This window comes from Drosophila sechellia, chromosome 3R (assembly GCF_004382195.2).
Source record: "Drosophila sechellia strain sech25 chromosome 3R, ASM438219v1, whole genome shotgun sequence".
Lineage (NCBI taxonomy): Eukaryota > Metazoa > Arthropoda > Insecta > Diptera > Drosophilidae > Drosophila > Drosophila sechellia.
The window spans coordinates 6,389,167-6,411,070 of record NC_045952.1 but is presented as its reverse complement, the minus strand read 5'-3'; the positions used below and the strand labels follow the sequence as shown (position 1 = coordinate 6,411,070).

General features: G+C 42.3%; 5 protein-coding genes across 5 annotated transcripts; 3 read left to right on the top strand and 2 right to left on the bottom strand.

Moving 5' to 3' along the window:
- Positions 1–2,519: 2,519 nt before the first annotated feature.
- LOC116801601 lies at positions 2,520–4,011 on the bottom strand. Its single transcript, XM_032722186.1, has one exon. It carries the CDS (start codon positions 2,852–2,854, stop codon positions 2,708–2,710), a length of 147 nt encoding a protein of 48 aa, XP_032578077.1. The 5' UTR covers positions 2,855–4,011; the 3' UTR covers positions 2,520–2,707.
- A 1,767-nt stretch (positions 4,012–5,778) lies between these two features.
- Positions 5,779–16,536, top strand: LOC6614271. Its single transcript, XM_032722555.1, has 8 exons — positions 5,779–6,045; positions 6,669–7,135; positions 7,858–9,038; positions 10,836–11,142; positions 11,566–12,043; positions 14,369–14,633; positions 15,032–15,931; positions 15,993–16,536. The coding sequence occupies exons 1-8, from the start codon at positions 5,999–6,001 to the stop codon at positions 16,449–16,451; spliced, it is 4,104 nt and encodes a 1,367-aa protein (XP_032578446.1). The 5' UTR covers positions 5,779–5,998; the 3' UTR covers positions 16,452–16,536.
- LOC6614272 (esterase B1) lies at positions 9,768–12,299 on the bottom strand. The gene is made up of 3 exons (XM_002038676.2): positions 12,150–12,299; positions 11,546–12,012; positions 9,768–11,127 (listed from the first exon to the last, which is right to left on the bottom strand). Exons 1-3 carry the CDS (start codon positions 12,194–12,196, stop codon positions 9,941–9,943), a joined length of 1,701 nt encoding a protein of 566 aa, XP_002038712.1. The 5' UTR covers positions 12,197–12,299; the 3' UTR covers positions 9,768–9,940.
- Positions 16,537–16,622: 86 nt separating the features above from the next.
- On the top strand, positions 16,623–18,758 carry LOC116801600 (esterase B1). Its single transcript, XM_032722185.1, is given in 6 exon segments — positions 16,623–16,962; positions 17,017–17,127; positions 17,129–17,261; positions 17,319–17,466; positions 17,521–18,605; positions 18,608–18,758. Coding segments are annotated over 6 exon segments (1,593 nt in total). The 5' UTR covers positions 16,623–16,948; the 3' UTR covers positions 18,710–18,758.
- A 314-nt stretch (positions 18,759–19,072) lies between these two features.
- On the top strand, positions 19,073–21,260 carry LOC6614270 (esterase B1). The gene is made up of 5 exons (XM_002038674.2): positions 19,073–19,153; positions 19,214–19,487; positions 19,584–19,734; positions 19,936–20,669; positions 20,747–21,260. The coding sequence occupies exons 1-5, from the start codon at positions 19,140–19,142 to the stop codon at positions 21,197–21,199; spliced, it is 1,626 nt and encodes a 541-aa protein (XP_002038710.2). The 5' UTR covers positions 19,073–19,139; the 3' UTR covers positions 21,200–21,260.
- Positions 21,261–21,904: the final 644 nt, after the last annotated feature.

Below are 21,904 nucleotides of genomic sequence, written 5' to 3'. Positions count from 1 at the left end.
GGGTTCCGGAGTCTTTGTTCGTAACATTTTATGAAACTTTAAAACTTTAATTGCATTGATTTCCATTCGCAATTGACAATTAATTATAAAATATCACAAAATAACATACATGCAATTTTGTGGCTGCAACAAAAATGTTACTTGAATTATTTGTGCGTTTGCTTTTACATTTAACGCACTGCCATTTTTTCATCTTTTGTTAAATGTGCTAAACCGAAACTAATTCCACTCGAAAAGATGGATAACAAATGCAAATCTTGCTTATTTATTCAACGAATCTGACACAAGAAATTTGGCGTGAAAGGTACCACACACTTTCCCACTTTCTTAGCAGTTCTTATCATTTAAATTGAGTTCGTGGATTCTCTTATGACAGAACAAATCAAAAAAGAGCAGAGAATAGAAATGAAAATGTCGCCTTGCCTCAGAAGCGACTGAGGAACATTTTCCAGACAGACAACATTAAATATTAAGAGAGCAGCCTCGACGATGTCAGCCAAGTAATTTCTCAAATTGCAAATGACTATGCAATTGTTTGAGGGTGTAAACTTAAAGACGGAGGCCCTGGGCGGTGGGAGCCCATTTCCAAATGCATCTTGTGACTTATTCCTCACAGCAAATGGTTGGAGCCCACCAGAGTCATCAATATAAACCAACCGAAACCGCAGGCAACTAATGACTAACTGCATAAGTAAAGCGAAAGGAAGGTGGTGTTCGATATGGTATCTTGCAATACCCTTAACTGGTTGCAGAAATTAACTAAACACACCGCAGTAAAATAAAATAAATATTACTATAAATTATTTTTTATATATTTACTTCCGTATCCGGTGCGTTTCCTAGACTAACTTAATGCATACAATATATGCTCAGATTAAAACTGAAATGGAACAATCCCTATATAACATAATTATATATGTACTATAGTATCTAGTATTTACCCTAGAAATAAATTCGGGATTATTGGGTCTTGAGAATACCCTGTGCTAGGGTATAATGAACCAAACATTTTGCAGAGTTATTCCTCTGGCCGGCCAGCAAAATAGTCCCAAATGTCCATGAGCCGAAGCCACCAGCGCAGCAGTTTATCATTGTGAGAAAGAGCCCCCCGTCCAGTCCGCTGCCCGTCTCCCTCCCACAAAACAGCCGTCTCTTTTGGAGCTGACGAATCAGCAGTGAAGGACAACGATGTCAGCAACAGGAACAAAGGATGACCTCCGCCGCTAGCAGTCCATAGCACACCATGGCATTCCATTTATAAACCACCAAAACGAGACGATGACGACAACGACGAGCATTGACCAGAAAGTGAGGGAGACGGGCGGTGGGGCAATGGAAAGAGACGGCCATAGGAAGTGGCAGAGGATGGCCAACTGCAAGAAAATGCCACAAAACTGTTTGGTTTTCTTGCGTTTTCAGATCCCCGCCCAAAACGCCGCAGAGGATAGCAAGGAAAACAACGCACCAAGTCCTGACAGCTGACATCTTGGGCATGGAGCAGCCGAAAAATATTCAGGGCCCATTGTTGGTCCTGAGTTCCTAGGATTCTGCAAGCGACAGCTGAAAAGTAAAAGTTCGTCATTCAATCTATGCGTGTTCTTGAGTTTAGCCACGCCAATGACAACTTTCTCTGGGAATAGTTTCTTAAATTCAAGAACTCAGGATGCAAGTTGAAATTTAAGATTTCCTAAATAACGCTATGTCCTTTAAATCAAAATCAAATCTTAAATATATGTGTGTTGTGTCATATTTTTTAAGAAAATGCTATAATTAATTTAATTTACAATTTTTATTATAATATTTAACATTGCTGATGCTTTTTACTGTTTCTATTAAAATACATTGCAAGGGTTTTTAAGCCTTTTTTGCTTTGAAACTGCGCTTACCTTTAGACTGCTTTGGATTCGATTATTCTTTTAAAATAATCTCTCGCTTGGGTTAACCTGACCCGCATTACTATAAATATGGATTCGTTTCAAGGATACCTTCAAGGACCGAGAACGATGGCAACCTGACCTATTCCAAGCCCTGACAACGAGATGTGGAGCCAGCAAAGCGTGAAATTTCAATTTAACCCATTAATAAACCCAGCTGAAAATCTCCAGCGAATGCAATCAGGAGCACAGAGAGAAAGACACAAAAATAGACAATAGTCAAAGGCGGAGCGATCCCCCCAACTATTCATATCCCACCCCCAGACCCAGTTTCCCGTCCAACTCTTTGGTTAGTCATCTCTTGGAGCGGCAGTGGCCATAAAACAACTTTAGACTACATTTCACAGGAGCCGCACACACACACACACAGATCCACACAGAGAGAAACCCATACAAAGAGAGACAGCGGCTGCCACGCCCACAATTTAGACGATTTCACACAACAGAATGGCACAGAGGGCGGGGCGATGTGGGGGTGGGCAGCACTTCCGTTTCCGCTAGCTTGCACTGATTGTTTTATATCCTGTCAGAGGACACGCCGTTGCCGAAATTCACAAACTTGTTTTGCGCTTTCTTGGCGACTTGACTAAGAAGCGGCCCGATGCACTCAGCAAATATTTGTTGAACAAATAAAATCATTTTGTATAAAATAGTAAGATTGAAACTGTACTAAAATAAAAAAAGTTGGGTGGAGTATGATTTTCTCTTTGAAACGATCACTATTTAATTATTATAACACATTATATGTCAGATATGAAAATTAAGCTTCGGGGTTATTTCGGAGTTTCAATTATTCTTTCAGTGTAGTGAGATAGTGGATTGCTGGATTTCGGGTCCCTCGACTGTCGTTGCATTGCTGCGGCATTTGAATGCGGTCCTCGACCAGTGGCGTCCTGCGAGAGAGCCCAGCATCCTTGCATATTTAATCAAAGTGAATTACAAATGCCACCAGACAATGACAGTGGCAACTTGGCAAATGACGATGGAGTCGACGCCGTCCACGCCCCGTCCTTATCAATTCGAAAGTGTTATATGTAACACCAGGACCAGCGCCAAGATAATGTTTCACTGGTTGGCTGAAAGGCGCGGGAGCAAGCAGTCGGGGTGTCGTAGCTTGTAATTTGCGTTAGCATGATCAAAAAGCATTCAGTTAATAATAAGGCGAGCAGTCCATTATTTAGACATTGATGGGGACCGAGCACTTGCCGAGCCCAACCAGCCAAGAAGAACGGCTCCCGCCTCGGAAAAAGTTAATTTATTTCTTTTTCCCAGCTTCTTTCCGGCTCCCAAAAGAAGGAAAGTTAAGTTTAGGGTTTGCACCTTTTCCCCTGGAACGGGAAAAGTGCCCTTAAACTTCCCTTACCTTCGCTCTTTGGGGTCTTCCCCTTGCTTAACCCAATCTCAGCCCCTGGGCGACAGTTTAATAATTACTCATTTTGCTTTTCTAACCAAATGAGTTTGTAAAAAATGGCAAAGAAAATGCATAATGGTTTCCATTTTCTATATAAGCCACCCCGATTTTAGCTTCAGTGGCTTGTAGTTAATTTTCCCTTTTCTTTTAGGGCTTGATAAGATTTTCAATTGTTTTTCGGGCTCTCCGTTTTTTTTCTCAAATTTTGTATTTAATTAAAAACGATTTGACCTTTCCAAACGGTTCTAGGAATCGTTTCATTTGTAAAATGAAATAAAATTATTTCTATGTTTATGTAATTGTTTGCTATTCAGCCTAAAAATAACTTATATTGTAAGCGTACTGCCTGCATAATGAGAGGAAAAATCAAAATCAGGCACGTGGCACATCGAACTAACTTTCCGGGAAATATGAAAACAATTTTCCCACGACACAGCCTGCCACAAATTTTACATTCCCGCCGGGGCACGCATAATTTTTGACGCATAGAAATTTTTCTACATTTCAAACTCGAAATAGTTCGGCCCAGCAAGTTAATGAAAAGTCCCTGTGGGTGCATGAGAAGGTCAGAAGTGGCGTAATTGGACCCAAGACATGAAACTTTCTAGCCAGACCCAAAGAAAAAAATATTTATGCACTGCGGTGGGTCGGCATCGTTTTATGGACTTTGATTTTATGACCACTGCATATGCCATGTGCCATGTGTGTACTTTGGCGAAGGTAACAATCCAAGGAACCAGGCAACCAGGGAACCGGAAAAAAAGCCTCCATGACACTTTCCTTTTCTTTTCTTTTTTGGGCTGACAGCTGCTGCGGCACTTTCAATTAACCCTTTTGACATTGAATTCACTTGATACTGCTCCCGCTGGCTCAAATCGGGATTAGAATGCTGGAAATTTAAGACCACACCCGCATGCCTCCTCCTCCGTCAACCGAATGTCTCCTCCGTGTAATTTAATAAGCTCCCTCCATGTAACCAACTCGCGGGCCTGACTACCCCTCCTCACTTCCACATCCCCTGGCTTAAGCCTATAATTTACAATGTTTCGGCTCGTCTTGACTTACCATCCTGGACTTGGTTTCATGGGCGGATGGGGGTTTAAAAATTAACATTTCTTCGCCGTCGCTTGCGATTTTCGGTAAGCATTTTTTAACTGGAAATTAAAGTGTGCGCAAGTGTAATTAAGTAGCTGCTCGAATTATACGAGCAATCCCTTTCTTGGCCATTTCTCAGCAGGCCACTCGACTGTAAATGGGTTAAACTCTTGGGATTTATGACAATTTTTTAATTAGTTGACGCAGCCGTCCGTCGTCTTTTGCTTTTCCGAGCCGCCTTATTAATCAAAATCGTTTGCGCGTAAATAAACTTTTTTCTATGAAATTTTCCATTGTTTGCGAAAGAACATTTCGAGACGCATATGCAAATTCCATAACTTTATGTGCTACTCCAACAAATTTCTGGATAAAAGTTTTGGCATTTTATTTTCATTGCGATTGTTCACAGTTTCTTTGCATTTTGTAGCACACGAAATGTTTGGCATTGATTGGAAATCCGTAAAATATTTTCACAAAGAGGCGACAAAGTTCGCAACAATTTACAAATTTTGAAAAAGTTACCTAATGAAAATTCGTCTTAAAATCCTTAGAACTGGAAAAATTTAATTCAAAAGATGTTAAGACATGGATTTGTAATATAATTGACTTGGCACAAAGCTGCTTCATTAAAACTGCCAATAATGAGTTTTTTGTTAAATATATTTCAGTAGTTTAATTGCATCTTTTACCTTATGCTCGTTCAATGTAAGAATAGCTCTTATCTGCCAAGATCGTTGATTATTTTCGCAATTTAACGTCTACTTTAACTAGATAGCTATGAAATAATACACTGATTTCTTTTTGGGAATACCAAAGATACTGATTACTGATACTTATAAAGTAATTATAAACAAAAAATTGAAAAAATGTTAGCTTAGATGATAACATTTGATTGGCCTCTTCTGGTTTTCCAATGAGAATGTTAACAGCGAGCGAGAAAAGTAAGCAGTGAAAGCAGTGCATGTTAACTGCGCGCGCAGCTTTAATTTAAATGTTAACTTGATTGCTCAAAAACGAATGCATATTTTTTGCGCAGACTATTATGAAAGCCATTACGGTGACAATTGCATGACCTATAACACCGATCGTAAATGGGATCTGGCCGGTTTAGCCCGCTCGCCGTCCACATAACCTGCGACTTTATATCACTTACGAGAGCACGCAGAGTGATCATTAAAAAGCAATTACACAGAAGACGCCAAACAGCTGTCTTCTGTGAGCAGCGGTTCGGCCCGTTCCGCTTATCAGTCGCGATATTCTACTCCAATATTCTGCGCCATATGTTTCGCTGCAGCGGCAGCAACTCACATTGCGATAAGCGGCGGTCGTGATTAAAGCGGCAACTGAATCGAGGCTGCTGCGGGCTTACACTGGCAGTCGAACTGATGGATCCGATTGTTCGGTTCTCATTGCGCGATTCAGTTGTTCCTCGTCGATCGCGGCCCGCGGAAGTGTTCATTTCACAATCGTGCCCCACCGGATTGTGCCGCCCATTCTGACCCTTGAGTCTTCTGCTCACATAGTAGCTGTGAATATAATTGGAGTCGCGAGCGGATAAATGGAGATCCGAGTGGGAGTGGGCGATCTGCTGAAAATGGGCACCAAGTAGGTGATCTAAGGCAATTACAGTAAAAGCTAACTTGGAGAGACCCCCGTTGTGTTTTATTCCTCCGATTCTGTCAATTGAATTCTAGTATTTAGGTGAACACTCAGTTTAATCAAATACTTGATAAGATGTATTGTGCCTCGAAGTAATCACAAATATTTCACTGTTTTAACGCAGATTACTGAATGGCAGTGCTGACAGGTTGTCCTTTATTTGGACGATTGCCAACCAAACCGCATATGTTTATAGAGTAATAGATAAGAAAATCGCGAAATTATGGTTTGCTAGCAGTTATACTAACATAAAAGTATGGAGTTCGAAAGATTTGAAATCGCTTGCTGTTCGAAAATGTTTGGCCAACATAGCAGTATAACTATACCTAATGAGCTTTTACTGTATTCAATTGAGTACTTGTTCCGCTCTCAGAATGATAAGATAAGAAAAGCTTATTATTAAACTCAAACATGACTCTCTTTCATCCAAACACTTTAGCACATAATCAACCAAACATAAATGAGCAATATTCTTTTATAAATAATATACAACCAAATAAATAAAGAATTTAAAACAAATTTTGTTTTCTACATTATAAAATCTCTTAAATTCTATATCTTTCACGCAGGCTCATTGGCCACAAGATCGTCCAGTATCGTCTTGGCACAAAGCAGACGAAGGTGGTCTGCACCAGGGATGGCCAGGTGCGCGGACATCGCCGAAGGACACTCTACGACGAGGAGATGTACTTCGCCTTCGAGGGAATCCCCTTCGCACAGCCGCCGGTGGGGGATCTGCGATTCCGTGCCCCCCAGCCACCACATCCCTGGTTGGGGGTGCGGGATTGCACCTATCCGAGGGCCAAACCGATGCAAAAGCACTTCGTACTCAGCATCGTCGAAGGCAGCGAGGATTGCCTGTACCTGAACGTATATTCCAAGCGCCTGAGGTCGGACAAGCCGCTGCCCGTGATCGTGTGGATCTATGGCGGTGGATTCCAGATCGGCGAGGCTGGTCGAGATTTATACAGTCCAGACTACTTTATGCAGCAAGACGTCGTGGTTGTCACATTCAATTACAGGGTGGGCGCATTGGGTAAGTTTCTTAAGTTTTATATTAGATATTATTAATACAATATTATTTATATATAAATGTATGCTCTAGCTACACTCGCTCAAACTAGGATTTAGTAGTATTTAGCTATGTTTAAAGAAAATTTGTTTTGTGGCTAGTGAAACTTTTCATTTGTCTCTGCTCCATCTTTAAAAATCACCCGCACTCTGATAGAAAGTTTCTTCTGCTCCTATTAAACTACTCACAAGCTTAACACTAGACTAGCAGTTATTAAATATAAATTTTGGTTTCTAAAAATCTTCCTTCTTCTTTGATTCTACTTACTCAGAAAGTAGTCTATATCATAAAAATTAAACGCTGCACTTTCCACGCCATGCAAACTAAATTTCAATCATAAGAATTCTCAGGCAGAGTAGATTAAATTCCCACTACTGCCACCTCTAGTCATAAAATCGTTAGCACTACTATTACTGTCGTTTTACGTGTTATTAAACTGGAGAGGGAACAATACTCACCTGTAATTATTATTACCTTAACGATCAATTAAAATAATGTATATGTAAGCTCATGCGCTGTAATTGTAACAAACCGGTAGAATCTAATGCTCAACATCTATAGATAGAATCTGCTTTAATAAAATTGCTAGGGTATATATTATTGACTCCACCTATTAAGATTTTCACCAGCAATATACAAGTCGTAATTGGTAACTCCAACTAACTTCAATCATTGAAATATTCCAGGATTCCTCAGTCTCGCGGATCGCGATTTGGATGTGCCCGGAAATGCTGGTCTCAAGGACCAAGTGAAGGCCCTTCGCTGGATCAGTCAGAACATAGCCCAATTCAATGGAGACCCCCAAAACATAACCCTGGTGGGCGAGAGTGCGGGAGCAGCCTCCGTTAACGCATTGATGACCACCGAGCAAACCCGAGGGCTCTTCCACAAGGCCATCATGCAATCGGGATCCATGTTCTGCGAGTGGGCCAATGAGCCAAGCGGCAGGTGGGCATACCGCCTGGCCTGCCAATTGGGTTACTCGGGCAGTGAGAACGAGAAGGAAGTGTTTCGGTTCCTTCAGAAAGCATCCGCATCCGATATGGCGGCTCAGGGAATTACTCTGATCTCCCAAGAGGAACGGCGGCAGTACGTCTTGTTTCCCTTTACTCCCGTTGTGGAGCCATATATCACCAGGGATTGCGTTTTGCCCCGTTGCCACAGGGAGATGCTGCCGGAGGCTTGGGGAAATGATCTACCGCTGATCCTGGGCGGCAACTCCTTTGAAGGCCTGTTCGCCTACCAGAGTACCCTGCACGACGAAGAGCACATGCTGAGTGCCTTTGAGGTCCTAATTCCTCGGGAGATCAGGGAGAAGAGTACCCAGTCGCATATCAAGGATCTGCTACGTCAGTTCAAGGTGGATAACTTCGATGATGCGACTCGAGGGCGCATGGAGTTCAATGAGTGCCTGCACATACTGTCCATTAAGCACTTTTGGCACGGCATTCATCGCACTGTATTGGCTCGCCTCAGCCACGCCCCCACTACGCCCACCTACCTGTACCGCTTCGATGTAGACTCGCCCCATTTCAATCACTTCCGGCAGGTGATGTGCGGAAAACACGTTCGCGGAGTTAGTCATGCCGACGATCTCTCCTACCTTTTCTATCACATTATGGCCAACAAGGTGGAGAAGTCCTCGATGGAGTACCAAACCATACAGCGACTGGTGGGCATGTGGGTGGCATTCGCCCGAAACGACAATCCCAACTGTCCACAGATTGGCCCGACCACGTGGGAGGCACTAGATGAGAAAGGTCCGCAGATGTGTCTCAATATTGGAACACAATTGGAGTTTATTGTGCTGCCGGAGTCGAAACAGAATCGGATTTGGGATAAACTATACGATAAAAACGACTTGTTTTAGGTGGAAGTTTGTATGTATGTATATTTTGTAAATAAATAGCAGCTGGGTTTCGCCAATGAATATTTTAAAAATAATTTTAATTAATAATCTAATTAAATTGGAAATATGTAGGTTTGCTGAAAACATACATAGTCCTAAAAATATCGTTTATTGTTCTGTAATCGAAAGTGAAACTATACATACATTTCAGCGTTGTCATGGTTTAAACAAGATGTAGGAAAATATATCTTAAAAAATTGTATTCATGTTGCTTAAGCAATATGTGCAATATACATGGTTTTATCTAGATAAAAACAACTGGTTTGGCGGAGAGCATTAATTACAATGCGAAAAGCCAGGTAGTTTTCCATCAAATGACCTTAAACTTGATCTTCGCAATGACTCGACTATGTTTGCTGTTTATAATGAGAGATAAATGCCAGTGGCAACTAAAACAATGTTGTATAGAGCCAACTCAATGGTAAGATTAGGTTAAAAATAAAGTTTACTCCTGCCAATAATTTTACAAAACAAAGGTCTACTTACCTCACAAAAAAGTCGCCAATTTCTAATTCCTATTTATAAATGGGGACACTTTCAAAAATTTGCACGACCTACAACCAAAATACTTCCTTATCTGTAAACATAAAAGTGCAACATTTATAATTAGAAATTTTTTTTGTGATTATTTGGAGAAGTCTTTAATGACAGTCTTTATTATATTCAGAAGTCATTTCAATTATTATGTTGCCAACAGACTAATATAAGTAATATATATATATTTATTTATTATTAGGACAAGATATAAATTGAAATTTAAAGAATATACTTAAGAATAAGATATTTAAACTCAAATGGCAACTTCTTAGAACATCTAGAGCACTTAAACTAACTTTAGAATTAGAATTAGAATTTGAGAACTAGAAGAGCGACTCCCTCGGATAAAATGTATCCCAGACGGCCAGACAATCGGACTCCGGCAAATCTCGCATCTCAAGTTCGTGGCTGATGTTAAAGCACTTCTCCACGGAATTTTCTTTAAGCAGGACGGGTTCCCATTTGGCAGATCCCAGTTCTGAGCAATTTGGATTCCCATTGGAGGCAAACGACGTCCACATGCCCACCATTCTCTCAATGGTTTTGTATTCCATCGATGACTTATCCAGTTTGGAGGCTATGATGTTGTAGAACAGGTACGATAACTCATCAGCATGGGCTACTCCGCGAATCCGATCGCCGCACACCAGTCGGCGAAATTGATTGAAGTGCGGGGAGTCGAAGTCGAAACGATATAGATAGGTGGACGTTTTGGGGGCATAAGATTGACGAGCGAGAATAAAGCGATGCGTATCGTGCCAAATCTGGCGATGCGAAAATATATTCAGGGCCTCGAACATCTCCATCGATTCCTGCATCTCGTTGTTGAAGTAGAGTTGCTTTAGTCGCCGAACCAGTAGATCCTGCCCTTCCAGGCTGCTGGTTTCTCTAACCTCCCTTGGCAGGATGTTGTGGAAGTTTTTCAAGGCCCAAGGATCATTTCTTACCAATTGGTAAGAAAACAAGCCCTCGAAAGAATTTCCTCCGACAATCACGGGAATGTCGTTGCCCCATGCCTCGGACAACAGATCCTTGTGCCTTTTGGGCACCACACAGTGGTCGGTTTCGTAGGGTTCTACTACAGGACCAAAGGCGAATAGTAGGAAGCTTCGGAGCTCGTCCAAATTGATAACGTCCTGATCAATAGCCGCTATCTGGCGAGCGCTAACCTTACTAAGAAAGCTTAGAACATCCGCGTCCTTCTCGTCGCCCTTGTAGCCCAGGTTCTGGGCCAGTCGGAATGCCCAATTGTTATCCGGACTCTCCACCCATTCGCTGAGGGCACATCCCGACTGCATGATAGCCTTGTGGAAGAGACCACGTGTTTGTTCCGTCGTCATCATCATGTGGACAGAAGCCGATCCTGCACTTTCTCCCATCAATGTGATGTTGTTGGGGTCGCCATTGAAGTGGGCGATGTTCTGGCTTATCCAACGCAGAGCCATTACTTGGTCCTTGAGTCCCGCATTGCCAGGAACATCCAGCTTCGGATCCTTTAAACTGAGAAAGCCTGAAAGGAAGTCAGGTAACATTAATATTTTATTTTATATTTTGATTATAAAATTTTAAAAAGATTTGTATAAATCACTGTAGTATGTTTCTTAGAACATACCGTTGAATCATAGATCGATTCCAACTTAGCACTTAATAAAAATAGTTTTGTATACTTTTATTCTTACCTATTAAAATAATAAAATTGGTTATTGTCAATGCTGATAAAGAGTATATATATTGTAGAAACACTTCCTTCTATTCCTAGCTCACATGCGAATGATTAAGCGCCTTATCAAAAATGTGCTATTCCTCTCATTCAAATACCATAACTACAAGTACTGTGTAAATTAGTCTAATAGACTTACATACACATATTTCTGTCATATATTATATTAATTTTCCGAATTTTGTTTGTATGGAAAATGATTCCTTACCTAGTGCTGCCAACCTGTAGTTGATAGCGACGAATACCACTGGCTTCTTCATGAAGTAATCCGGACTGTAAATATCCCTGGAGGCCTCGCCCTTTTGGAAACCACCTCCATAAATCCACACAATTACGGGCAGCGGTTTTTCCGACTTCAAGGTTTTGACATAAACGTTCAGGTGCAAACAATCCTCACTGCCCTCGACAATTCCCAGGAGCATGTTCCTCTGCATGGGCTTGGATCGATTGGTAGTGCAGTTGAGCACTCCTTGCCAGGGTTCCGGTGGCTGAGGAGCCTTGAATCGGAGGTCACCCACGGGTGGCTTGGCGAATGGAATGCCTTCGAAGGCAAAGTACGGCTCCTTGTCGTAGACCGTCTTTCTTTGGAGTCCGCGCACCTGTCCGTATTTGGTGTCCAATATCACTGTGTGACCAGTGGAGAGCCGGTACTGTTGCACCTTGTGGCCCACCAACCTGAGGGAGAGATTGGATTAGATCGGGGATAGTAGACAGACAGACTGATTAGGGACAAAGAACAAGGTCCGAAGGTAACGATTGCCAATAATCACGACATTGACCATGCACTCTTGGCCTTTAATCTAATTACTCACTGGGCTCCCATCTTGAGCAGCTGTGGCCATCCCACTTGCACCTCCATGATTTATATTTGCTAGGATTATATTCGGGATCCACTGTTTTGTGGGGAGGGCTACGTTGTATTTCTGGTCGGAGCGAATATTCCCGTGCGACTGATCGGAGAAATTCGGTGATAGCACCTTAAATCAGGAGAAACGCCGGACGATCATTATCACAAAACAGCTTTGGTTAGCCAAATAGGTCACTCTTTGTTCAAAACATACCTTAAATTATATGGGCAGCGAACACTTACATATTTTTGAAAATAGGATAGAAACAGAATAGCGAATTGGATTACTTATTTGTATTGATGAATAAACCCATGGTACTAAAATAACTTAAAATATTTTTATTAGTAAATATATAGTGTTTACCTCAACTGTGAAAGTTATATTATAATAATAATAATAATAATAATAATTTAACATATTTTTAATTTGTGAAAATATAATGTTGACCTCCACTGTAAAAGTTAGTGCGCATTAATTATAAATGAAATTGTACATTGTAAGCTAATAATACATACATTTGGAATATATTTTCCAAATGAATTGTAATAAAAAAATTTAAAAAATATTATTAAAAAACTAGTGAGATTTCCAATGGAATAGTTACTTATTTAAACAACCTTTTTTTATAATATATTATATACGGAGTTCCTTAGAAGATTTATAAGAGTAAAACAAAACAAATAAAGCAAACCAAAAATTTTAATAAAATATCCTTTACATATGTGCAAAATGTTATGTTACAAATCTAAAATGTTGTATTATTGTATGTATTGTATAAATTGTAATAATATTTACTTCATAGTGTATGTTTTTCGTAATCAGCTTAATTGTTTTTGTTAAAAAGTTTGTAAAAGAGCTAGAAGACGTGCGTAGATTCATTACAACAAAATCAAAAATAAATTTAATCGTATGTACATGTGTTATTGCTTAACTTTGAATTTGATTATCTAAACTTACACCAAATGCTCAAAGCAGCATAAACTAAACTGAACTGAACTTCTTCTAAGCCTTTCAGAATTTCAAAATTATTTTTTGCATCGTTTTTAATTGAAAGGTAGCATACCTATGAACTTTTGCCTCGATTTTTGTGTTATTTGTCCATAATTGCTATCCAACATCGGGTGCAACCTGTGGTACTGCTAGGCCACTCGATTTGCCAATCCCCGAAAGCAAATGGATGATTTGGGCTAACGGGAATTGTCTGTCGCGAGCAATAGGCGATAAGAAGTGATAAACGCCGGCAGTGGAGCGCGCCATGTCCAAAGGTATCGATTCCCACAAAACATGGCCCTGGCCCTGTACTTTTGGACCTCCTGGATTAAACTCTAGTATACTCACAGAAATTGTGAGCAAATTGGACCATTCCTCTTAGAGCGAGGAATGATGTTCTGATGTTATATTTGTTCTTGATGGTGGTGAAATTCGAAGAACTTTTTCCGATTTTATTGAAACGGTTAAAGGTTTCGTGATTCCGATTGTATCTCGAGGGAGAAATGAGAGATGCAAGAACTAATTTTCTCTGAAGTTCAACAGCCCTGTAAATTTAAAGAACACAAAATAGCTTTAGATAATTTACCAAAAATAGATGTCGTATTTTAAGAATTCAAATTTAAAAATAGATTTTCTTGGTCTTGGTCCATATCTATGCAAAATTCTCATTTGAATAGATTTGAGAAAATCAGTTGATTTACATCGCAACAAAAAACTGTTTTTTTACTTGAACTGCACGAAATGATACTGTGGGCAGTCGCGACAATAATACTAAGTATACAAAAGGTCGATTCAAAACTTAAATTAAATTATTGAGGTAGGAAAAAGTAGTGCACCTTATAGGATTAAAATAATGCAGGTACGCGACTGTGACTGTTATCTCGCTGTTAAAAATAAAGCTTTTTCTGTTGATCGCTAAGAATGCTCTCTTTCTGTTATCGCCGAAGTCAGCTGATAATAATAACAACACTTCAACTTTTTCACAAAAAGCTAGCAAAGCAAACTGTAAATCAGCTGTCTCGAAATTCTTTGTCATTTTATTTTTTTGCGCGATAAAGGGCTTTCAATGTTTTTCCACTGCAAGATAAAAAGTTACGAGTGCGCACCGAGCATTTAGTAGACGAACATGGAGAGGTGAGGTCGCACCAGCAGTGAATACTTCGCAGTGATCTAAGTCTTCTTGGATCCTCCAGCTTGCAGGTGAACACGACAACCGGACCGGTGCTCGGAAAACTGTGCACAGGTGTCTACGGCGATGAGTACGTCAGCTTCGAGCGGATTCCGTACGCGAAACCGCCGGTGGGGCCCCTCAGGTTCATGGCCCCCCTGCCCGTGGAGCCCTGGAGCCAGCCCTTGGATTGCACCCAGCCCGGCCAGAAGCCACTCCAATTCAACCACTACTCCAAACAGCTGGAGGGCGTCGAGGATTGCCTGTATCTGAATGTCTACGCCAAGGAGGTATCACTGTGGGATCGTTAAGTATAGTTTTCTTGCGGGTAAAGGTCATTTGTGTCGGGTGTCAGTAGGGATTACGTAGTCGGGTTAATGTAGTCCAAAAGCAAGGAGGCGTTTTTCCAGCCCATGAAATTTGATTCATTTATCAAACTTCACATTTGTTTAATAGACGATAATCAAAAGCTGAGTCACTTTAGTGCGTTTGACGGCGATTGAAGTCTTATCAGTTTTTAAGCAAAGGCCAGCTGTGGCATATATATATATATATATAGCATAAACTAAATGTTTATGTATAGGAAATACAGGAAATTGATGAACTTGAATTGACTTAGTTAGAGAAAGTACTGACAGATACATTTACCAAATTTATCGCTAATGAACCATTAATACCTTCGTTACAGCTGGACTCACCAAAGCCATTACCGCTGATTGTGTTCTTTTTTGGCGGTGGTTTCGAAAAGGGCGACCCCACTAAGGAGCTGCACAGTCCTGACTACTTCATGATGCGTGATGTGGTCGTAGTCACAGTTTCCTATCGCGTGGGTCCCCTGGGATTCCTGAGCCTGGACGATCCTGCCGTGGGAGTGCCCGGAAATGCTGGTCTGAAGGATCAGCTGCTGGCAATGGAATGGATCAAGGAAAACGCAGACAGATTTAATGGCGATCCCAAGAACGTGACCGCTTTTGGTGAAAGCGCCGGAGCCGCATCAGTCCACTACTTGATGCTGAATCCCAAGGCTGAGGGTCTGTTCCAGAAGGCCATATTACAATCGGGCAATGTGCTCTGCTCCTGGGCCCTCTGTACCATCAAGAACCTGCCCCATCGGTTAGCGGTCAACCTGGGAATGGAAAGTGCCGAGCACGTGACCGACGCCATGGTCTTGGACTACCTGCAAAAATTGCCGGGAGAGAAACTGGTTCGACCATATCTACTCAGCGCAGAGGAGCATCTGGACGACTGCGTCTTTCAGTTTGGACCTATGGTGGAGCCATATAAAACGGAGCACTGCGCGCTGCCCAAGCATCCGCAGGAACTGCTGGACAAGGCCTGGGGAAATAGGATTCCGGTGCTGATGAGCGGCACTTCCTTCGAGGGATTACTGATGTACGCCCGGGTTCAAATGGCTCCCTACTTGCTGACCAGCCTGAAAAAAGAACCCGAGCACATGCTGCCACTGGATGTGAAGCGGAATCTGCCCCAGGCTCTAGCTCGACATCTGGGCCAGCGACTGCAGGAGACCCACTTTGGCGGTAGCGATCCTTCTTCCGTGTCGCCAGAGTCCTTAAAAGCGTACTGCGAGGTGGGATAGTTCAAATCTTCACTTCTTTCCATTTGATTGATTGTTTAACTACTTCTTTCAGTACGCTAGCTATAAAGTGTTTTGGCATCCCATTCTAAAAACGCTGAGATCCCGTGTAAAGAGCTCCAGTGCATCCACATACCTATATCGATTCGACTTTGACTCTCCCACGTTCAATCACCAGCGTTTGAAGTACTGCGGGGACAAGTTGCGTGGCGTAGCCCACGTCGATGATCACTCCTACCTGTGGTTCGGCGACTTCTCCTGGAAGCTGGACAAGCACACGCCCGAGTTCCTCACCATCGAGAGGATGATTGACATGCTGACAAGCTTCGCGAGGACATCGAATCCTAATTGCAAGCTCATCCAGGATCAGCTTCCGCGAGCCAAAGAATGGAAGCCCCTCGACAGCAAATCCGCTTTGGAGTGCCTTAACATCTCGGAGAACATTAAGATGATGGAGCTGCCGGAGCTGCAGAAGCTTAGGGTCTGGGAAAGTGTCTGCCAATCAACGGGCTAGTCAAGAGTAGTGTCCTAGCAATATTTGTAGCTAAAATCAAGCAAGTGATTAAACATTTTCCAAATATACAGTGTTTATGCGATAATTTTTTGGAATAGTTGGAACTATATTATTCACTCATAAAGGAAAAAAATATTTTTAACGGTCGGTAAAATCATTTGTAAATCGGCATAGTATTTTATTTTGTTTTTTAGGCAAAAAGGTATATAAATTTTATGCATAAAGGCGCTTAAAATTTGTAAACCCTTCCTAGATCCACTTTTTTTACTTTCCCAGAACCCTATCTACATCCGAATTTCGTATGTAAACCATTCAAGATAGTCTACTTTATAATTCAATTTCTGTCCCCTTGTTTATGTGCGGCAAATTTACCATTGTTTGAGATATGAGAGCGATCCGAGTATTTTTAGGTTGATAAGCTCCGGCTATCGATAGAGGTCTTCATTGCTTAATAATAAGCGAAGGCAGTTAAAGCTAGAGACTGGCTGTGTTCGGAGATGTCGGACGACTAGTAAGGGCATTAGTTAAAATCCAGGGCCAATTTCTTACTTATGGTTTTATTTAGCAGCGAAGATGCCCCCGTGGTGCAGACAACACATGGAAAGGTGAGGGGAACCCTGCTTAAATCCCTATATGACGAACAGTTCTACGCTTTTGATGGCATACCCTATGCGGTTCCACGACCTTAAATCATGGCACGGGATTCGCGATTGCTCCAAGCCGCTCAGCAAGTGCCTGCAAGTGAGCACATTAACCAAGGAGGTGGAAGGCTCCGAGGATTGCCTTTACCTGAACATATCAGTAAAAACCGTAAGTCTTTTTAATTAGAAAACTTAATTCCGAACAGCAATCATGAGTTTCTTTTAGCTAAAAGGTGATCCCATGCCTGTGATGGTCTACATCCATGGAGGCGCTTTTAAGGGCGGAGATTCTTCGAGACGCGCCTGGGGTCCCGACTATTTTATGAAGGAAAACGTTGTGTACATAAGCATTGGTCATCGACTAAGACCTTTAGGTGAGCTTTCAAAAAGCTAAAACATTGATTCTATTTTATCCCATGCTCTTTCAGGCTTCCTCAGTCTTAAGGATCCTGATCTTGAAGTTCCTGGCAATGCTGGATTGAAGGACGTTATCTTGGCCCTCCGTTGGATCAGGGCAAACGTGACCAACTTCAATGGTGACCCCGAGAGAATCACCATCTTTGGTCACAGCTCTGGCAGCATGACCGTTCAGCTGTTGCTGGCAAGTCCACAATCGGAAGGACTCTTCCATAGGGCCATACTCTTGGCAGGATTCTCAATGGAGCTGAACCGCCTGCCCCAAATGGAGTACCGCTTGGCCAAGCATTTAGGTTACGAGGGAGATAATGTCGATAGCCAGGTCTTGGAGTTTCTCTTGAAAGCAGATCCGGCTCTGATCGTCTCTGCGGACTTTTTCACTCCACTGGAGAAGAGACAGGGTCACAATATGCCCTTCAAGCCCAGCATTGAAAGCTACTCCACGCCCAATGCAGTGCTCCTTGCCGAGCCTGTTGATCTCCAGCAAACCACGTGGAGCAATCGCATTCCCATCATCTTAGGCGCCAACAGTGGCGAAGGGTTGTCGATTTTTAACTTCGTAAAAATGAACCCCTCGTGGCTGAAGGACTTTCAATGCAACCCGGAGCGGGTGCTGCCTTGGACCCTGAGAAATCGCTGTGATCCTGGACAGCGGCGCCAACTGGGTCAGGCATTGATCCATCACTTCTGTGAGGCGCACGGCCATGAGTTGACTGCAGATCACACAAACGGATTGGTGGAGCTCTTCACCCATGCCTTTGTGCATGCCATGGACCGACTAATCCAATCCAGACTGACTTACGGCCAGGCGCCCACTTACCTTTATCGATTTGACTTCGACTCGCCGGATTTTAATTTCTACCGAATTCGCTTTATGGGCAAGGAACAGCGGGGAGTTGGACACGTGGACGAACTGGGATACATTTTCAAGCTGCCAGTCACCTTCAAATTGGACAAGTCTCGACCAGAGTTCACAGCCATTCGCCGAGTGGTGGCCATGTTTGTCCAATTCGCCACCACCTCGGACCCAAATGCTCCACTCACTAAATCTCTGGTGGATTGGAAGCCCGTAACTCGATTCGGAAAACGAATGGTCCCAAAAATATAAGCGAGGAATTGAATTTTATTCCGCAGCCTGAAATGCCGAAGCTGAAGTTTTTCGATCGGCTATACGAAATGGCTGGAGTACCTTTTTTCTAAAAAACCTTTTCGAAATAAATAAATATTACTTCTGATTTCACTTGCTCGACATAAAAGTGTTTGAATTATCTACGAGTATAAGCATTATTAAAGGCTCAAAGGTACATTTTCAAAACAAGCTACTTTAATAACTTTGGACGATTAAAGCTTATCTTTTTTATTTTTATTAAACATTGCTTTTGTGGGAAACAAAAACAAAATACATTGCCTTTGTGCAAAAGCCTTTGACAATTCACACGATTAGCAGATAAGGTTCTCCACAATTACCACATATGTACATAGGTGTGAAAGCTCGATCACCAGACAATGTTTTTCAGCCCCCAGTGTGGGGGCTTGAACTTTTTGTGTTGCCGATCTGGCTTCGGATTTGCAAACTCATTAGTATGAATTCATTAGAGTGTCGGCACCCACTGCGAACGGACGACGCTTAATGATGTCAGAAAGGTGAGTTTTTAAACACCGGTAGATCCGAGAATCTTATTTATGGAGCTTTGGTTACAACAGCCTGGAAACTTGCGAACTTACCCTGCCCGTGGGCCAAATTAAGGGCGTGAAGCGCCTTAGTCTATACGAAGATCCCTACTTCAGCTTCGAGCAGATCCCCTTTGCGAAGCCTCCGCTGGGAGAACTGAGATTTAGGGCCCCAGTGCCCGCAGATCCGTGGAGCGGCGTTCTGGACTGCACCCACTATGCAGAGAAGCCAACGCAGAGGGGCTTACTGACCCGTGAAATCGAGGGCGGCGAGGATTGTCTGTATCTGAACGTCTATTCCAAGCAGGTAAGTGCACTGCGGGCTAATTGGGCCAAAGGAGGCTACCTTTTCCAAAAGCTCGATCGAGTATAATGACTGATAGCTGCTGATTTACTTTTGAAGCTGAAGAGTGACAAGCCATTGCCGGTGATGGTGTACATTTATGGCGGGGCCTTCACCGTAGGAGAGGCAACCCGCGTATTGTACGGCCCGGACTATTTTATGACCAAGGATGTTGTTCTTGTGACGTTTAACTATCGCGTGGATTGTTTGGGTGAGTAAGCTGATATTGATAGCAATTATCTTATCAATCATAACTGTGGTTTGTTATGCCTGTGCTTTGCAATCTTTGTGCTTTAAATGACCATCTACTTTTGCTGAAAATATAATTATTAAATTAATTTATATTCATATTCTTTCCATTGATTGAATTACATTTGTTAAGCAAATTAATCGTAATACTTATTTCTTGAAGGATTCCTCTCCCTCAAGAACCCGAGTCTGAAGGTTCCCGGAAACGCAGGCCTCAAGGACCAAGTGCTAGCTCTCAAGTGGGTCAAGCAGTACATCTCCAACTTCAATGGCGATGATAGTAATATTACGGTATTCGGAGAGAGCGCCGGAGGTTGCTCCACCCACTTCATGATGTGTACGGAACAGGCCAGGGGACTGTTCCACAAGGCCATTCCCATGTCGGGAACAGTGCACAACTACTGGGCCAATAACCCCGCCGAAGACTTTGCCTTCCGCCTGGCTCAGCAGAATGGTTTCACTGGCGAAAATGACGACGCCAAGGTACTTGAACATCTCCTGGGAGTTCCGGCTAGAGATTTGGTGAACCATAATTTGATAACACCCGAACACCGGAGGAACGGTATACTCTTCGCCTTCGGACCCACAGTGGAGGCGTATGTGGGTGAGGATTGCGTGGTCCCCAAGTCGCCAGTGGAGATGGCCCGGGATGCGTGGTCCAACGATGTGCCCGTCATGCTGGGTGGAACCTCCTTCGAGGGTCTCTTCATGTATCCAGGCGTTTCGGCCAATCTTAAGGCTTTGGATAACCTGAGCCAGGATCCAACTAGGCTGGTGCCGGCTGATGTGCGTAAGGTCAGTAGCGAGAAAGAGAACCTGGAGTACAGCCAGCGTCTGATGAAGGCCTACTTCGGAGATGAGCCACCCAGCTCAAAACTAGTTTTGAATATGCTCGATGTAAGTAAAAGTGCTTACCACTTTTGTTTTGTTTTTTATTAGAGTTCATTACCCAACTATTATATTTCCTCTCTTAGTTTTATTCCTACAAAGTATTTTGGCACGGCTTCAATCGCACCTTTAACGCCAGACTTGCCTATGCAAAAGCACCCACATATTACTACCGCTTCGACTTTGATTCGCCGAACTTCAACTTCTACCGGGCTAAATTCTGTGGAGATAACATTAAGACTGGTGTGGCCCACGCCGATGACCTGAGCTATTTGTACCGGGACGCGGGCTCTTGGAAACTGGATAAGACATCTGCGGAATACCGCACCATCGAAAGGATGATTGGCATTTGGACGGCATTCGCCGCGACCTCCAATCCCAATTGCCCTGAGATTGGCCACGTGGAGTGGAAACCATCTACGAAGGATGATCCCAAGCGCGTTATTAACATCAGCAGCGATGTTACTATAATAGATTTGCCCGAGTATGAAAAACTTCAAATTTGGGACAGCTTGTATAAACCAAATCAATTGATCTAAGCATACAAATAAATTTCCATGCAGTCATGTTCACAAAAGTACTGTTTTGCATCCGTGCTAAGATGAAAAGAATTTTCAATTATTTACCATTTAAGATTTCTATGATCATTTTCAAGGTACAAGTATAAGTTTATATGTTTTTTTGGTTAAACTATAAAATTTACTAGCCAAATCGATCTTGTCGATGTCCTCTTCCTTTGAACATCGAGATATAGGGGACAAAAAGAGTTTAAACAATATTATTTATAAAATATTTATTTCACCCCCTAATCTTTTACTCTACAAGTAACGATTGAAGTTTTAATACCAATTTCAATGTGTTTTCATAATTTCATAATTCATAAATTTATTTTTATTTTCTGTAGTCGCCTTCCCTTTCTCGTTGTGCGTTTTGTCACTACGTGAATTATCGGCCAATGGTAAGATAACATCACACAACTGGTATCTGATAGTCGAGGAACTTGACTTGTTATACTCGTTACACGTAGAGAAATGATGTATACAGAAGTAATTACGATTAACAGGTAGAAGGGAGCGTTTTTGGCCCTATAATGTATTTATTTTCCTGCCCAGGATTACTAGGCCCATTACCCATGATTGGCTGTCTGGCCGTGTGACGGATTAGGACTTACCGATCATTACCTCCAGATTTTGGGAATGGGTATATTCAGTACCTTCTCGGAACCCTACGCCCAGACAACGTTC

Excerpts from the sequence above, each read along its gene's own strand:
- LOC116801601 (XM_032722186.1), bottom strand. The coding sequence starts at position 2,854 with ATGCAAGGATGCTGGGCTCTCTCGCAGGACGCCACTGGTCGAGGACCG.
- LOC6614271 (XM_032722555.1), top strand. The coding sequence starts at position 5,999 with ATGGAGATCCGAGTGGGAGTGGGCGATCTGCTGAAAATGGGCACCAA. Across the intron at positions 7,136-7,857 it reads TTACAGGGTGGGCGCATTGG|GATTCCTCAGTCTCGCGGAT; the intron begins GTAAGTTTCTTA and ends GAAATATTCCAG. Across the intron at positions 15,932-15,992 it reads CCTTAAAAGCGTACTGCGAG|TACGCTAGCTATAAAGTGTT; the intron begins GTGGGATAGTTC and ends TACTTCTTTCAG.
- LOC6614272 (XM_002038676.2), bottom strand. The coding sequence starts at position 12,196 with ATGGAGGTGCAAGTGGGATGGCCACAGCTGCTCAAGATGGGAGCCCA. Across the intron at positions 12,013-12,149 it reads CTGCTCAAGATGGGAGCCCA|GTTGGTGGGCCACAAGGTGC; the intron begins GTGAGTAATTAG and ends TCTCTCCCTCAG. Across the intron at positions 11,128-11,545 it reads CTACAGGTTGGCAGCACTAG|GCTTTCTCAGTTTAAAGGAT; the intron begins GTAAGGAATCAT and ends ACTTCCTTTCAG.
- LOC6614270 (XM_002038674.2), top strand. Across the intron at positions 19,735-19,935 it reads CTATCGCGTGGATTGTTTGG|GATTCCTCTCCCTCAAGAAC; the intron begins GTGAGTAAGCTG and ends TATTTCTTGAAG. Across the intron at positions 20,670-20,746 it reads TAGTTTTGAATATGCTCGAT|TTTTATTCCTACAAAGTATT; the intron begins GTAAGTAAAAGT and ends TTCCTCTCTTAG.